The sequence below is a fragment of the Rattus norvegicus genome, chromosome 5, assembly GCF_021556685.1.
Source record: "Rattus norvegicus strain SHRSP/BbbUtx chromosome 5, alternate assembly SHRSP_T2T, whole genome shotgun sequence".
NCBI lineage: Eukaryota > Metazoa > Chordata > Mammalia > Rodentia > Muridae > Rattus > Rattus norvegicus.
The window spans coordinates 157,023,169-157,040,750 of record NC_141538.1 but is presented as its reverse complement, the minus strand read 5'-3'; the positions used below and the strand labels follow the sequence as shown (position 1 = coordinate 157,040,750).

The 17,582-nt window shown below is 49.2% G+C and overlaps 1 protein-coding gene across 10 annotated transcripts; it reads right to left on the bottom strand.

Moving 5' to 3' along the window:
• Positions 1-6,520: 6,520 nt before the first annotated feature.
• Positions 6,521-16,169, bottom strand: Pla2g2d (phospholipase A2, group IID). 10 transcript variants are annotated; one of them, XM_087548473.1, is made up of 7 exons: positions 15,682-15,967; positions 14,486-14,584; positions 14,249-14,389; positions 12,962-13,046; positions 9,635-9,779; positions 8,935-9,041; positions 6,521-8,097 (listed from the first exon to the last, which is right to left on the bottom strand). In XM_087548473.1, the coding sequence occupies exons 5-7, from the start codon at positions 9,736-9,738 to the stop codon at positions 7,952-7,954; spliced, it is 357 nt and encodes a 118-aa protein (XP_087404599.1). In that variant the 5' UTR covers positions 9,739-9,779; positions 12,962-13,046; positions 14,249-14,389; positions 14,486-14,584; positions 15,682-15,967; the 3' UTR covers positions 6,521-7,951.
• Between the last annotated feature and the right edge of the window lie 1,413 nt (positions 16,170-17,582).

Genomic DNA, 17,582 nt, shown 5'->3' with positions numbered 1-17,582 from the left:
CAAGAGTGAGCCGTTTGTCAGTCTGCTGCATGGGTGGTGACCGAAATGGAGCTATTCATTTGGTCCACCCAGGAGCCCAATCATCATCCACCCTCCAAATGGGGTCACAGCTGTGTGCATGGAGTCTCTCAGAGCAAGATATGGGGGCTGTCAGGGCGATGTTGTCTAGGGTTGCAGATATAGACTCTTCCTCCTCCAACTTAAAGAACAAAATGATTTTGGCACTAGCTGAAGGCATGTGCTCATGGACACACACACACACACACATACACACACACACACGCATGCACGGATGTGCACACTCATAGGCAGACTCTTCAGTAGGGGCCATGTACCTAGGTCTGGAATCTGAGTTCATCTGGCAAGCCAAAACTGCCATATGTTTGAGGATGGGGGATCTTTCTCTACCCTAGATTGGCTGCCTTGGGCAATTGAGGGCAATGTGTAACCTACACAAAACAAAGGAAGCGGTCTACTTCTCACCCCAGGAACCTGTCCCCACGTGGGAGATTTGAAAGTTCCACAGTTTTCCTCTAGCGAAGAGAGAGGAAAATCCACCACAACTTTGTGGAGAGGGAGAAGAAGCCAGAGCCAGCCATGTTCAGTGTTTAAGGGAAAGGGTCACTTCTCTACCTGGAGTCTGTCTGTCTGGCCCTCAGCCCATCAGCACAGCCTGAAAACCCCACATAGAACAGAGCTGATCCTGGCCTCTAGTCCTCCCTTCCTGTCAGTGGGAAGTGCTCACCCAAAGAGAGATGGGGATGTACTCAAAAGTCCATCTCAGCTAGACCCTCCACCTTGCTTCCATCACTCCATCATTCTGTCACAAACTGAGGACCAGGGAAGTAAAGCCAGTAACCCAAGCCCACACAGCAAGGACCTGGTCCTGTTGGGCTTTCCAAGCAGGCCTTACGCTGTATTCATTTACTGCTTCATCTGGTGTTAGAATTCCCTAGCCCTTCTCCCAGCTGCTGGGGTTGCTGGGATGTTGCAGGCCACCCTTGCCTTGCCTTTATACTCTAGTTGAGTGCCGGGGATGGGGAAGGGATGGGGCTGAGTGAGTGAGGGACCAGGAACAATTAGAAAGTGGAGAACAGAAAGATGGAGTCAGCAAGTTCAAGGTCAGCCTGGGCGCCGAGGTGAGATCCTGGCCAGAACCATCCAACCCAGGCTTAGCTAGAGGCCCTGTTTGAAAAGATGAAGGGAAGATGGGAGGGGAAAGAGAAAAGAAGAAATAAATGAGAGAGGGAAGGGAGGAAAGAAAAATGAGGAAGAGGAAGAAGGGAAGGAGGGAAAGAGGGAGGCAGAAGGAAGTGGGAGGAGGAAGGAGGGAAGAGGAGAGAGACAGGAGGAGGGAGTGCAAGGAGGAGTGACAGTAGAGAAGGGGACATCCCAGGACTGGGAGGCATCTGATTATTTTCTCAAGAGACAGCTGAGCTCTGGGAGGTCAAGGGTAGGGATGGGGGATGAGCTCGTAGAGCTGGAAGCACTTCCAAGAGAGACCTAAAATGGAGTGTTAATCTCACAGGGCAAGGATAAGACCACCACCACAATTTTTTTGAGCCAAATTGAAGCAAGCTTTATAAAATACTGGCTGGGACAGTGGGCACCGGCCGGCTCCATACTGGGCTTCCCAGAGAATGGCTCGCCCCAAATTCCATTAGTTAGAGACTTATAAAGGCAAACCCCACACTGCTACATACTTCCGGCTTTTGTCCAATCAGGGACAAGCATCCCTCCTGACACACTTCCCGTCCACATATCGCCCACCTACGTGTGATCAAACACATCCTGCACATTTGGGGCCACCAAGATTGTTTACAGAAGCAAAAACACATGGTTTGTTATCTTACATGACCAAAAGCCCTGATATCCCAGGAAGCTGTCTGTCCTCGGCCAGTGGGGCTTTACCGATTAGAGGCATTTTTGTTTTGTAGATCTCTTAAGCACAGTCGTTTAAGCTTAAAACATAACTTCAGCCCTCACGGAAGAAGCAGAAACTGGAAAGGAACCAAGAAGAAGCCTCAGCCTGCTTCTCCTAGCCAGTTGTGAGTTTTCTCAAAATACTCCGCAAACCCCCGTCATCTCCATGTTTTTAAAAATTTGTAGGAAGGGATGGCCATGCAGGTCAGTTGGTAGAATGCTTGCCCAACATTCAGGAGGCCCTGAGATAGATTCCCCACCACCCTAGGCATAAGCTGGTGTGCTGGTACACACTAGCAAACCCCACACTAAGGGGAAACAGGATCTAGAGTTCAAGGTCATCTTCCGTGACATAGCAACTTCAAAGCCAGAGAAGGCTCCTTGAGTCCCTGTCACAAAGAAACTAACCAGTGAACAACACAGGACTCTACAGAGAGCAACCTGAGTCACCCAACAGCCAGGCCCTTGACTCTGCCTTTCTGGACAGTCTGGGAAGAGGAGGCATTGGCTAACTCTCAGGAATGAAGACAGAAATTGTAAGTGAAAATGCTCCTGTACTCCACTGTGCCTCAAGGGGGCGCTGTGGTAAAGGGCGCGGGATAACAGCAGCCCCGTCACATATAGCATGTCCTAAGGAGGAGAAGATGCATGGAAGGAACACAGGTATTTGGGACTGGATCCAGCTAGAAAAACAGGCAGGGACAGGTCAAAGCCATCACCAGGCACCTCGCCTCACTTTGAGTTGGTCTGGAGGTGGATCCCTGAATCCACAAGGCCAAAGGACTACATCAGCCAAGGGCTGCTGATGGAACCCAGATCTTCCCCCGACTCCCATCCCTCTCCCCCATACTCTGTCTCTCTCTTGCTCTCTCTTGCTCTCTCCCCTCTCTCTCCCCCCACATTTTATCTCTCTCTGTCTCTCTCTCTCTGTTTCTCTGTCTCTCTCTCTCTGTTTCTCTTTCATTCTCTCACTCGCTCTCTTACTCTGTCACTCTCTCCCCCACACTCTCTGCCTCTGTCTCTCTGTCTGTCTCTGTTTCTGTTTCTTTCTCTCCCTCCCTCCTCCCTCCTTCCTCTCTCCCCCACACTCTCTGTCTCTGTCTATCTGTCTCTCTGTCTCTCTCTCTCCCTTTCTCTCCATCCTCTCTCTCTCCCACACTCTCTGTCTCTGTCTCTGTCTCTGTCTCTCTCTCCCTTTCTCTCCTTCCTCTCTCTCTCCCACACTCTCTGTCTCTGTCTGTCTTTCCCTTTCTCTCCTTCCTCTCTCTCCCCCACGGTCTTTCTGTCTCTGTCTCTGTCTGTCTGTCTGTCTGTCTGTCTCTGTTTCTCTGTTTTTCTCTCCCTTTCTCTCCTTCCTCTCTCTCCCCCACACTCTCTCTCTCTGTCTGTCTCTGTCTCTGTCTCCATCTCTCTTTCTCTTTCACATACAAACACACACACACACACACACAAGCGTGCGTACATGCACACACACACTAGCATGCATGTCTGGGAGTGAGAGCAGAAGCTAGAAGACAGCATTCGAGTGTTCTCCATCAATCTAGTATTGACACCAGGCTTGGCTTGAACATCGTTACCACTGCTGTGTACTCATAACCATTTCCCTGGTCCCTTTGTGTTACTCCACCCCACCCTCACTGCATGGTCCACAGGCATGGGTAATCCACTGTGGGGATGTCTGGGCTGAGTCAGAAGCTGCCCCAGTTAAGAGCGTAGGAGTAAGGGTGGGACAGGGCCCTGCAGCCAGAGCACTCTGGGTTCGAATTCCAGTCCCTGTGCATATCAGCAGCTGACTCAGTCCTGAGGTTTCAGTAGCACAAGTAACAACCCCAGGTCTGAGGCGGAAGGAGTGGGCTCCTGGATGATTGACAGGTATTCAGAGCTGCCCACCCCTTACCCACAGGGCACTCCTTGGTAGACCCAGACTGGAGAGATCAGGAACCTAGGAGATAGTTTGTTCTGGCTTCATCACTGATCCACCTAAAGGACAAGTTAGTGGAGGGCAAACATACCCTGGATTCTCTCCCTCTTTTCTGCTTTTTGCCCAGTTTCAGTAATAGAAAATTTGCTCAGGAGAACCCTCAGACATGTGGGCCTCCTCTTAGCTTGAGGCCCATAGATGTGGCTGCCTGAGGCCCCATCTGCCTCTCCTGGCCCTGAGTCCTGCGTACCTGAGTTGTGACCATATAGACACAAGGGAAGCACAGCTCTGGTCCATGCTCTGTCTTCCCCATCAGCATAATTTAGTCCATAGCCCGGGCTTATCACTCTGGCAAAACACACACACACACACACACACACACACACACACACACACAAACACACACACACTATCCTGAGTCTATCAGCTACTCATCTTCTGAGACACTGACACCCTCTCAATAGTGAGTCACGGTGTCACAAACAGACATGTGTGCCTTTCCACAATAGATTCCCAAGCAACATCAGCAGCTTTGGGCTCATTGGCTATAACTTGTCAAGTAATTCTAATTTCCCTTGGTAGAATGGACGGTGGCCATCATGGGTCTTTTTATTCCAATCTTAAGTACTCTTGGGTTATACTCCACACTTCAAACAGGGTTCAGATGGCTGGGAAAGGCTTCAAAGAAGCTGGGAGCTCAATGGCCTCACTGGAGGTGGGGGTGAGCACTTGTACAGTGGCAGAGGCATTGACGGTGGGCCGCTAAAATATTCAGAAGCTGATGAGAGGGGGCGTTGGAGGCCAGCTAAGCCACAGAGCTCGGTCAAGACAAGTTGAGGCAGAGGCAAGACAAAAAGACCTGGCCATAAGTTCTCTTGAGTTACTCACCAAGATGGCCAGACAAGGGCTGTAGTATTAGGTGACCTTCCTTCTGTGAGGTCCAATGGAGAGTGTTGTCGTTTCGTCTTTTCCAGATGTGTTCTATAAGCGCATGGCCATTTTCTGTTTTGTTGTGATTTTTTTCCCCTTTGAGTTTGTAGTCCAAATTAGTTTTAACCAGTAAGTAGTTCAGGATGACTTCGAATAACTCTTCCTCCTCCTCTTCCTCTTCCTCTTCTTCCTCCTCCTCCTCCTCTTCTTCCTTCTCCTCCTCCTCCTCCTTCCTGTTTTCCAAGACAGGCTTTCTCTATGTAGCCCTGGCTGTCCTGGAACTCACTCTGTACACCAGGATGGCCTCAACTTACAGAGATACACCTGCCTCTGTCTCCCAAGTACCGGGATTAAAGGTGTGCACCACACCACCACCACCAACACTGGATAACCTTGAACCTTGACCTTCTAATCTTCCTGCCTCTACCTCCAGAGTGCTTGGATTACGGTCGTGCACTGCAATACCCCATTTTATTTGTCGGTGAGGACTGAACCCAGGTCCTCACACATGCTAGGCAAGCATTCTGTTGTCTGAGAACATCTCTGGCCTCTCTGATGTTAATATTGCCGATGTCTTAGCCCTGTCTGATTTACCTTGCAGTTCCTCTGCGAGACTCTCTCCCGAGCATGAGAAAAGTGTTTATCATTCTGTGTCTCGTGGCTCTTGCTTAACAGGCGGCCCACAGCAAGATTGTATCACTCTGGCTTCAGCATTTGCTCAAAATAGAGGGAGCTGCTACTTTGTAACCTAGAGTACGTTACAAAAGACGCAGTCTTTCAAAGCTGCTGTCCGCAGACCCATCCAGTGCAGATCACAAGCCCAATCTGCGCATCTTCTCAGGACAAGGAAATTCAAGGTACTCTATACCAACCAGGGCACCCCTGCTCTCTTAAGGCAGCTCAGGCTCAGGGGTCTAGTCCCTAGTGGAAGTTAGCTTCGTGGTGGAAGAGACAAAATCACAAAGAGGTCTGGAGAACCATGGCTGCTATTGGAGCCATGGAGAGCCTGCCCAGGAGGGAAACTGGCAGAGTGAGTAAGGATAGCCCAGCCAGGGGCAGGAAAGAAACCAGGCTCTGAAGACATCTTCAAGCCACCAAAGAGCCAAGCTGAGAACCAAGCTCCCCTCACCCAACTCCCACCACACCCCTAATTTCCAGTCTCCCTTTCTTCTTTTCTCTTTTCTTTTTTTCTCTTTTCTTTTTCTTAGCAATTTTCTTGTCTCAGGCTTAGACACCATCATGCCCAGCCTGGAATTCTTTTTCAGAAGACTTTAAAAATAAAGCGGTGGTTTTAAGCCCATTATAAGCCCTGTCTCCAGTACACACAGCTTCCTGCTCTCGTGGTCCCTTACTAAAACGAGCATTTCAACTGCGGGAATTTGAACCCAAAGCCCATAGCTGGGACTTCTTTGTACTCTGCCTCACTGGGGTTTTGAGAAAACTTCTCTGTCTTGCTGTGGTGTGCCACATACTGGAGGGTGTGGGCAATTCTGTTTACTGCAGCCCTGAGGTTGGAAACACAGCTAGTCAGACAAGAATAACAGATGTTCTCTGAAACAGTTGTTGCTAGGCAAAAAACCATCCTGGACCCTGCCAGATGATACCTTTTGCCAAGGTGTGTTCTGTTTCAGATGTTGCATCAGCTCAGCTAACCTCGGGAGCCTTGGCGATCCCTAAAGGAGACCCTCTCATGATGGGGCTCCCTCTTGGACCCTGGATTAGTCACAAATCACATCCAAAGACCTGTTTTCACAGAAAGATCTTTTATTAAGCAGGGAAGAAAAGTTGAAGTGGCTGCTTTCTGACTCAGACAGAAAAACATCAGCAAAGGACCTTGCAGGCATAATTCATAAGAAGGGGGAAGGGGGGAGGTCTGTGTTAGAATGGGCTGGGGGCAATGGTGTGTTTTGACTGGGCATATTAGGTGAACCAAAGCGGGCTTTTGATTGCTAGACTTTAATACTTTGACAGCTGGACCTTGGTAGTCAGCCTCAGGAGGAGGAAGGAATTGGCTAAATAAGGGAAGAGACTGTGGGAACTAGCTTTAGAAATGCAGTCTAGTGGTTTTAGGCAAGGCCGAAAGAATGAGAGAGAAGGGCACGGCCTGCTACAGCCATGTCTGTCAGGTCCAGGGTGGCTAGAGTCCCTTCAATGCCTATAGCTGCAAGAATGTAGGTAGGCGGGGTCAGTTTGAGCCAAAAAAGAGAGCCAGCGAAGCCACCCCCAAACCCTCCCCTCCCCTTCTTCATATGGGAAGCTGATCTTCCATGGATTCTGGCTCTGAATCTGCCGCCCCTGAGCACTCTTTCCTTAGCTGTAGCATCACTTCTGAGGTTTGCAATTAGGCCCTTGGTTCTGGGAGAGAGGGAAGTCACAGAATTTATAAATGTTGCTACAATGTGTCTCCCCAGAGGTGGAGCCTGAGTCAGGGACTCTTATGAAAGTTGTTTATTGAGAGGACTCTGTGGAGAAAGTTTGCAGAGAAAGAAACCAGGCCTGGAATGAGACAAAGTATTAGAACATGTCAGTATCCTGGTCTCAGAAGAATTGTGGGGTGTTGGGCCACCCAGACAGTCCAACACAATGATGTCCTTAGTGCTGGGGAGAAGCGCTAGCCAAGAGAGGCTTCTAAAGGATGGGCCCCAGGCCTGAACTTTATGCCACAAGAGATCCAACAGAAAGCATAATAGACAAGAAACAGAAGGCCGAGTTCTAGCACCCATAGCAACAAGGCTGCAGTTTCCCCCACCCGTAAGTCCTGTTGTTGTTGGCGCCCACAATGGGCTTGGTTCTAGGAAACTACCTGGACACCAGGGTACCACTGAATCTGAGATGAGGCAGGGCTCAACCAGGAGGGTCTCACAGCTTAGTTGAGGAGAAGGACACAGGGCCAGAGGGCTGGGCTCTGAACAGATAAAAGAGATTTCATCCTAGGCCCAGAAAGACCAGAGTTTGAAGGGAGAGGAGAGTCACTTATAGAAAGATCAGAAAGGTCCTTTACAGCAGAGAGGCACCAAGAGGACATCATCAAGGCCAGGCTCTTTTGCAAGGAGGACTTTAAAAACCAGCAGGTCCAAGAGACTAGACACCAAGGCAGGAGGCAGCAGCTGCAGGACTTAAATGCTTGACATGCCCGGGAACAGGGTGGAATCCAGGGGACAGAGAGAGTGGATTCCCCTAGCATGTGGGAGTCTGGCCTTTGCAGCGGGGCCTCCAGTAGTACCGCAGTCGCTTGTTGTAGCTCTCCAGGTTTTGCTTCAGGCACAAGGCCACCTCCTTGTCACAAGCACACAGTTGCCTTTCGCACCAGCTCCCTTGGTCAGCTGTGGGCAAAAGCAACAGGAATAGCTCTCAGCCCCTGTCCCTTTCTGAGACTGCCTGTGGGATGCAGAAGGGGCCCTGAAACCAACATGGTCCCCACTTGTTTTTGACTGGATGGTGCACATGTCCTCCACCTCTCTGGGTTCTTAGTCTGCTACCTATTATCCCATCCGTTCACGGAACCACCGTTGAGCACTGTTCGGGGGCTCATCCTGGAGGGAAGGAAGCTGAGCCGGACAGGTGGGAAGGCAGGTGGCAGAGGGCCACAGAGTGAATGAACAGGGCCAAGCAGAAGTGTGGGAGATATAGATGTGTAAGAGGGCTGGGCATGTCAAGGAGCCATCCCCAGCCCACACCACTGCTCCTAGTGAAAGCTGGAGTAGCGAGCAAATGTGACCACAAGGCGAGTGTCTGTGTTAGCTTCCACAGTTCCATTTACCTTAAGGTGAGGTGTTACGGGGTCTGATCATAGTAAAAGTCAAAAACCATGTTAGGGGTAACTGTGTTCCCCCATGAGAATGGGAGTGGCCAGCACCTTCTGAAGTTCTTCCTGTTGGCTTGGTTAGGCAGACTGCTGAGGAGGGCGTGAAATTTCAGTGGGGTTAGTGTTGCGAACACGGCTGTGCGGTGATGGACCTGCTTTCTGGATGCCAAAAGGCTGGGGGTGTCCCCTTGGTTCTCTCTATACCTTCACCTCACTCTTCCTCACTCCCACTGAGAGAGGGATAGTATCAGGTGTCAATTGCTTCATGTAGTGTAGAACCACACTGGGTCTATGGAGGCAGGGGAGAATGGGACTTCCCAGGTCTAGCCCTTAGTCCATAGCCCCGGGCACTCACAGCATTGGATAACGCCCTCAGAGATGCTGTATTTGTAATTGTCTGTCAGGCTTTTGCATCCATCGATCTTCAGGTGGGCATAGCAACAATCGTGCTTTTGACAGCACCTACAGGGAGAGGTGGGCAGGGAGCACAGCTGTAGGAACCGTTAGTCAACACTGGTCTCTGTCTCCCCCCCCAACCCCCCGTGCTCACCAGGGGCAATCAAAGACATTGGGGTTCCCTTGAGGTTGTGAGGGCTGCCGTTGGTTAAGCGTTCCCATACTTGTTCCAGCCACATACTCTCTTTTATCTCTCTTGTGACTGACTACCCCATGATGGGGTTGCCGGCATCATCCCCTTAGCACAGATGAGGAAACAAAATTCTGGGGGGTTGAGACACTTGGCCAAGGTCATGCCACTTCTCTGGCTGGCTCTCAAGATGGTTGTGAAAAACCAGACCAGAACAGGCAAAGAGTTTGGGCTTCAGAATACATGTGTAATGGTAACAGGGGTTATGGGCGATTAGAGCTCAGGTAGGAAGCGGGCTTCTGGTGTTCTGTGGAATCTTCTTGAAGGCCAGCTCCGGGAGGCTCAGGACCAGATTAGCACTTATCGGAGTTCCTAGCATGTGGTACACGCTCACCAAAGTGCATTTGCTAACTGAATCAGTGAATATAGAAGGAAAGAGAGTCCCAGGTAAGCCAGGGAGGGAGTTTACCAGTCGGTGGCATCCTTGGGTTGTCCTTTGCCACCAAATCCACAGTGACAGCCGTAGGGCCAGTAGCTGAAGAAGGCTTTCTTCCCAGTCATATGGTTAACCATCTTGTTCAGGTTCAGGAGCCCTCCCTGGGTTGCAGTTATACCTGCCAAGCAGCCAGACAACAAGGAAAGAGGTGAAGTAGGGTCCCAGGTCCTACGGGGGTGTCAGGGAGGGGAGGGCGGGGCATCTGTGCTGGGCCAAGCAAGGGACTTGACACGGTAGCATTATCAAACAGCGGCCATTGCTCCCGCTATTTAAAAGGTGTTGGCTTGGGGCTGGGGATTTAACTCAGTGGTAGAGCGCTTACCTAGGAAGCACAAGGCCCTGGGTTCGGTCCCCAGCTCCGAAAAAAAGAACCAAAAAAAAAAAAGGTGTTGGCTTAGGTAATGTAGCTTAGTGATGAGAGTACATACGTTTTTAACATGTGTCAGCCCAGAGTTCTGTGCCCAGACTAAGAAGGTTAAATGAAAAAAAAAACCACAGCGACTGGAACTGAGTCCTTAGTACAGGCCTTTCATGTATTAGTTTCCAATTCCATCCCTTTTATGAGATTTACTATTACTTTTAAATTGTGTGTGTGTGTGTGTGTGTGCGTGTGTGCGTGTGTGTGTGTGTGTGTGTGTGTGTGTGACACGAGTATACATGGGCAGGCATGTGCTTGTGAGTGCAGGTGCCTTCAGAGACATGGTCTATGCTCAGCGTGAAGCTCACCAACTAAGCTAGACTGGCTAACCTGTGAGCCCAGGGATCTTCCTGAGGGAGTCTCCACACCTGGTACTTCCCGCTCCAGTTTGGAGGATCAAATTCGGACTCTTATGTTTGCCAGGCAAGAGCTTTACCAACTGGACTGTTCCCTAAGCCCAGGAGTTCCATTTGTAATCCCCATTTTACACATGAGCAAGCGGAGGCCTCTGACTCACTCAAGGTCCTGGACGGAAGAAAATCGAGCCAGATTCAAAAGCCATGCCGTCTGGTTTCTCTCTGTTTCTGAGCCTTGATTTCCCACTAGGAATGGGACGAGGAAGCCTGACTCACCCTCTCTCCCATGTCCCTCCCACCCTTCCTCTCCAGAGAAATCAGAGCTTTACAGCTGCCCTAGGTCTCCAGGGAGGCGGGGTGATTTAGAAATCAATGTTGCTCATTTCAGACCTGGTAGCTTCTGGCTAGAATTGATCTTATGGGAAATCTGCTTTATTGGGAGAGAGGAACACATTATGTTAAATTAGGAGAAATAAAACACACGGAGTCGATGGGTTCAGGGGAAAGTTGGGAGAAACAGACAAGATGAAGACAACTCTTCAAAAACACAGGGAATGTAGGCTGGGTGCGGCCACGAGGTGTGATGCATGGGCTCTGGAAGGCATTAGTGCAGTGGACAAGGACGAGATTATAATCAGGTGGCCATGGGCTGCGATTAGAAGCGACTGGCTGTTGTGTGGGTAGAGGTGTCCCCCCGTGTGTGAATCTGTGTACATGCTCCTGTTCAGCACAGCGTTCCTGGATGGGGAACGTTAAAGGGAGTCCTTGCTACTCCTTGACTGTGCTAAGTCACCCCAGATCCCTGAAAATCACCTAGAATTCCCATCTGGGATTAGAGGAAAATCTCAGATTCCACGATGAAGAACCCCAAAGCTACTAACTGCAAAGATGGGATCCACCTTGAGTACCAGTTGGAGATCTGAATGCAGAATGTTGCTTTTCTCGGCCTCTCTGTCTCTGTGTCTCCATTCCCCTCCACCCCGGACAATTTTTTCCCTCGGTAAGATTGCAAGTTAGACTTGAACTCATGGTTATCCTCTTGTCTCAGTCTCCCGAGTGCTGGGATTACAGGTGTCAGCTATAGTACACCAGGCTGGCCCTCTATTTCTTTGTTTCAAAGCTAGCCCTTGCGATTTCAACTCACAAAGAGGCACTCAACTCCCTCCCTGAAGGGAGCAGGCAAGGAATGCATTCAGTTTAGAGTCGGTATGCTTTTGTGTGGGCTCCCTGCTCGTCATTCCGTAGCAAGGAAAACCAAGCTTGAGGAAATAAACAGCAGTGGTGTGTACCAGAGCTTGTTAGAGCCTCCTGTCTCAATAGCTCTTCCCAGTCTTGGATTCCCCCATCCTTCATGCCCAGGGGTGAGGAATAAGTGACCAGAAGAGACACCACTGGCATTTTGGTGCTCGGCTCTCATGCAACACCTGGTAACTGTTTTCTCACTAGGGATTCTTCGGGGGTACAGAGAGGATGCTGTGGTCCACTGAGCAGGTGAGGACATGAAGAGATAGGGCTTGGCTTAGGATGCCCTGGCTGCCAGGGCTTGGTCGGGGATGTATCCACCAAGAAGAGTGCCTCTGTGTTACAATGTCTCCAGGGTGAAGGATGAATTTATGTAGCTCCCTTTTTGCTAAGTGGCTTCACTGTAACATAGGGAAGTGACTCCCTTAAGGGTGTGGGAGCCCTGGCTGTCCTGGAACTCACTGTGCAGACTAGGCTGGCATCAAACTCAGAGATCCGTCTGCTTCTGCCTCCTGAGTGCGGGGATTAAAAGGCCATGCATCACCACTGCCCAGATATAAAATCGGTTTTAAAAACATGAAAGATCTTTATAAAAATTGTGTACTTGAAGATGGACTAAGAAAATGAAAGCCAATTTGCAAGCAGCCATATTTTTACATCTGATTGTCTAGAGAGTGAGCAGAAACTGTCCCCAGACCCCTCTCTGCCAGTAGGAGGGGGACCTCTTCCCAGAATGCAACATAGTCCAATCTCCTCCAGCTCTTTGACTGAAGCCAGAGCCAGTGTCCTAGATGCCTGGTAACCACTGATGCCTCCTGACTGGTGGTGGAAGTGGTGGGGACTGGAGCTCCAGTGTCCCCAGGATCAGAGCAGCCCAGTCTAGAGTGGAAAATTCAGGATCTACCTCCGGTCCCACTTCCTCCTCAGCCCCACATCTGCCCCCACTCACCAGCCAGCAGCAGCCCACACAGCAGGGCAAGTCTCATGGTTCCAGCACAGAGCAAGGCAGGCAGCTGTTAGAGGTCCCGTTACATAGGCAGTCCCTTGTATTAGGTCCCCACCCATGCTACCCAAATCTTCCCAGCCCCTGCAGAATCAACCCACGTGCCTCCTGCTTCCTCTTTTTTAGAATTCTTGGGTTATGGTTTTTTGTTTTTTATTTTTGAAGTATTGGCCCTGCCCCAATTTTTTTAATAATAATAAAAAAAGAACCGTGTATCTAGAATGGGAGATTTGGCAAGCAGCTTCAAGGTCTAGGGGATGATAACCAAAGCCTCCACCAACCTAGGCAATCGCTCTGTCACTGAGCCACAATGCAGCTTCATAGAAGAAAAGTTGAAAAAACATGGAACCTGAAATTTAAGATCATCTGTGAAGACAGGAAACATGATTAGCACTTTGGTTTGTGGTACTATCTCTTTCTTTCTTCCTTCCTTCCTTCCTTTCTTTCTTTCTTTCTTCCTATCTATCTATCTATCTACTACCTATGTATCTCTATTAATCATCTATCTTCTATCTATCATCTATCTTCTGTCTGCCTGTCTGTCTATTTATCATCTATCTTCTGTCTGTCTATCTATCTATCATCTACCTTCTGTCTGTCTATCTATCTATCTATCTATCTATCTATCTATCTACTACCTATGTATCTCTATTGATCATCTATCTTCTATCTATCATCTATCTTCTGTCTGCCTGTCTGTCTATCTATTTATCATCTATCTCCTGTCTGTCTGTCTGTCTATCTATCTATCATCTACCTTCTGTCTATCTATCTATTTATCTATCATCTACCTTCTGTCTATCTATCTATCTACCTTCTATCTACTTACCATCTATCTTCAATAATCTATTGTATATCTAATATCATAAACATCTATTATCAATAATTTATCATCAATCATTTACCATCTATGTAATTATTATCTGTCTGTCTATTTATTGCCAACCAATCATCTACCTTCTGTCTGTCTATCTATCTATCTATTTATCTATCATCTACCTTCTGTCTATCTATCTATCTATCTACCTTGTATCTACTTACCATCTATCTTCAATAATCTATTGTATATCTAATATCATAAACATCTATTATCAATAATTTATCATCAATCGTTTACCATCTATGTAATTATTATCTGTCTGTCTATTTATTGCCAACCAATCTAACATTTATCATCTTTCTATCCTCTACCATTTTAGCATCTATCAATCTCTCTACTTACCTACTATCCATCTATTACTTGCTTCTGTATATAGCTTTTGTCTTTCCGCCTCCACAGATTCACCCTACCAAACCAGGGAAATGGTCTATGCAGTACTAAAGAGCTCATCCCCCAGGCCAGCCAGACAAGATCACATGGAACCCAGGCTGGCCTCAAACTCTTCAGTTAGTCAAAGATGACCTTGAATTTCCAGTCCTCCTCCACCTCCCAAGCTCCAGATTACAGATGTACACCGTCATGCCCAGTTTGTGTGGTGCCAGGTTGGGCACCCGGGGCCTCACGCACACCAGACCAGCAGTCTAGCAACTGAGCCCCATGGTCGGCCTTAGTCTTGTCTTTGACTTACTGGTGCAAGCGGAGCACGCCTCTCTGTTGTCCGGTGCTCTTCAGCAGGCGGTTTGGAGAGCAGCTTTGCAGCCGGCCTTACCACTGTACTGCTTGTATGATGAGTCTCTCGAGGACGGACACATAGGCTGCTGCTGACCATCTGCTGCCATTCAGGTTCAGGGAAAGAGATGTTCCGATAGCCCAGCTCACACCCAGCGATTGCCCCTTGTGGGTTCACTGACTCGAGAACACCTACCGTCAGAAGGTAACTGGCTTGCGTTCACAGCTCAGTCTGCAGATGATCTGCCCCAGTTTACTTGGCAGGATCCCAGTGGGACAAGTGGCTGGGACCTAGCTGATGAGGGTGGAGCAGAGGTGGTGCTTGTTGGTGACCGCTGGGGACACAATGCCCAATAGTGCTCCCTGATCCAGGCCGATCAGTTCACCCAAAAAGTATGCCAGCACAAGTTACTGCTGAGAGACACTTGTGTCATTATTCTTGATCCTTTCCCTCCCTCCCTCTCTCTCTTCCTCCTTCCTTCCCTCTGTTTCTCCCTTGCTCCTTCTTTCTCCCTCCTTCCTTCCTTCCTCCCTCCCTCCCTCCCTCTCTCCCTCTCTCCCTCCTTCCTTCCCTCTGTTTCTCCCTTGCTCCTTCTTTCTCTCTCCCCCTTTCTTTCCTCCCGCCTTCCCTCCCTCCATTCCTCCTTCCCTCTTTTCCTTTGTTTCACACAGAATCTCACTCTGTGGTCCAGTCTGGTTTCAAAGTTGCACCCCTGCCCCCAGCCCCTGCCTCACCAGCGCTAGAATCACCCAGCACCCCACCTGCAGCCCTTCCGTTTCTTGACTCAGTCAACAAACCAATACTCCTTTATGAGAGAGTCATGCGGGGTTGGGGATTTAGCTCAGTGGTAGAGCGCTTGCCTAGCAAGCGCAAGGCCATGGGTTCAGTCCCCAGCTCCGGAAAAAAAAAAAAAAAAGAGAGAGAGAGAGAGAGCCATGCATGTGCGCATAGCCAGGCATAGTGGTTCACACAGTTCACGCCAGCACCCGGGAGACTGAGGCAGGAGGGTGGCTGCAAGCTCAAAGCCAATCTGTGCTGCATAGACATTTCAAGGGTGTCGGGCTATCACAGTTTTCCCAGAAGCAGAACAAAATAAAATAAAACTGCTCCCCTCCCAATGATAATTTAAAAAAAAATGATAAGAATAGTCAGCAGCAGACACACTAGATCCTTCAGTCATAGTCTTGCTCGTGAAAGTCACTTGGCGGAAGGGCGACGGGCACTCTGGGAATTATAATAAACTTGGTGGTGTGGGCACGAGCACTCCTGTGAAACCATCGCCCATGTGGAGGCTGCAGACATGCCCATAGCTCCCAGCATTTCCTGTGACTGTCTGCCTCTTGGCACATGCTCAACACTAGGCCTCTGCTCCTGCCCACAAGCGTCCTTACCGGAAAGCAGCCTTCCAGATCTGGGTTCTTGATAGTGGCCACCTCCCCCTCTGACCCATCTTGGGCAGGAGGCCCAGTAGCTGGACCCAATAGTTCTCTGTTGATTCCAGGAGGCCACAGAGAAACCTTCAAAGCTCCTGCTTCACGGTTGTTCCTGATCCATTTAGCCGAGTCAGGATATGCCTGGCAGAGACGCCTGGCTCACAGTCTACCTCTTTCTTTTACTAGCTCTAGGGTGCTGGGAAAAGACTTGGCTGCCATGAGGCTTCATTTGCAATCCAGAGCCAAGAGTTCCTCCCTGTTGTGGTTGCTGGGCGATTCTGAGGTAAACGATTGAAACACACCACACTTATCTACGCGCTGAAGCCGTGTGCAGACTGTGGTGACATGTGGAGTGGGTGAGGGCGAGGGAGATTAGGTTGATTCAAACCCAGGCTACCTGGGTGAAGGATCCCGGTCTTCTCATTGTTACAGAACCTCAACCTGGAGCAGGTTGCTTCCCTCGGCCCATCCATTGCTCCTGCGTGTGACAGACTGAGGATGGTACCCTCGGAATAGGGGTGTCGTATGTGCATTTGAGCATACCCCCATCAGCTCATGTTTGGTCTTCTGTACAGAGATATTGAGAAGTGAGGCTGGCCTTTAAGAGGTAGGGTAGAGGGGTTGGGGATTTAGCTCAGTGGTAGAGTGCTTGCCTAGTAAGTGCAAGGCCCTGGGTTCGGTCCCCAGCTCTGAAAAAAAGAAAAGGAAAAAAAAAAGAGGTAGGGTAGAGCATTGTGGTGCAGACCTGTAACCTCAGTACGAGGGAGGCAGAGGCAGGGGTTGTAATGTAAGCTTGAGGCCCGTGTAGTCTATATAACAAGACCTAGGCTAGCATGAGCTCTGAGAGCAAGACCTATTTCAAAAACAAAACAAAAAGTGGTGAAGTCTCGTGGGAAGTCATTATTACCCCTCCCTGTTTCTGGCTGCTTATCTTGCCAAGTTATCTCTCCCTCTCACGGGTACTTCTCCACGCTCCTCCATGGCACCAGTCACGGAGGTGTGACCCAGCCAAGCAGGCCTCCGCCATAAAAGAATCCACCTGGCCACCCAGTCTTGAACTTTTAGTCTTCGGAAGTGCGAGCTACAGTCACCTCTTTCTTTAGAAAGGGTCCAGCCTCGGCTCTTTCATCGGACAACAAATAAACTAATCTGGGACAGGAACAGGCTTGGGTCCCCAGCTAAAGGTAAAGAAATGTTAGCTGAGGTTATCCCCTTTGTTGTATTATCTTCTTTTTTTTTTCTTTTTCTTTTTATCGGAGCTGGGGACCAAACCCAGGACCTTGTGCTTGCTAGGCAAGCGCCCTACCACTGAGCTAAATCCCCAACCCCTGTATTATCTTCTTTATCCTCACTGCTTAAGGTACCCAGAGTAAAAGTTAACCTCCCCTTTGTATTGTCTAATCCGCAGCAGCACACTAGATCCTTCAGTCATATGCTGATCCGTTAATTTTATCCAATGTCTGTCTTAGTTCAATGTGTTTTTCTTCATATACATTGATCTGGTCTATTTTTTATGCCTTCTGTGATTTCACTGTGTTTAAGCTTTTCTTTTTTTTTAATCTTTGGGAGCAGACAAGGTTTAGTGACAAACTCCAATTCTACCCTCTGGGTTGCTTCAGTAGCGTTTTCTGTTGCTTGCCGGTTTCTGTAGAGTAGATTTTGAGAAAGTCAGTAGCAGACCCAGAAGGTGCAAAGGTTTCATTGAAAATCTGCGAAGTTTTAGCCACTCCCCTCCCACTGCATCTGCTGCGGCTGAGGTGTCCTTGGGTGTTTCCTGACATTGCACACTCTCAGAAAGCCAAAAAACCTTGCTGTCCTGGTCACGGCCAGGGAGACTCTCACGAAGACTGTTAGGCTAC

Coding starts and splice junctions, on each gene's coding strand:
- Pla2g2d (XM_087548470.1), bottom strand. CDS start 9,738: ATGGTTAACCATATGACTGGGAAGAAAGCCTTCTTCAGCTACTGGCCC. Junction 9,042..9,634: donor CCCAAGGATGCCACCGACTG/GTAAACTCCCTC, acceptor CTCTCCCTGTAG/GTGCTGTCAAAAGCACGATT. Junction 8,098..8,934: donor TGAGGGCGTTATCCAATGCT/GTGAGTGCCCGG, acceptor TTTTGCCCACAG/CTGACCAAGGGAGCTGGTGC.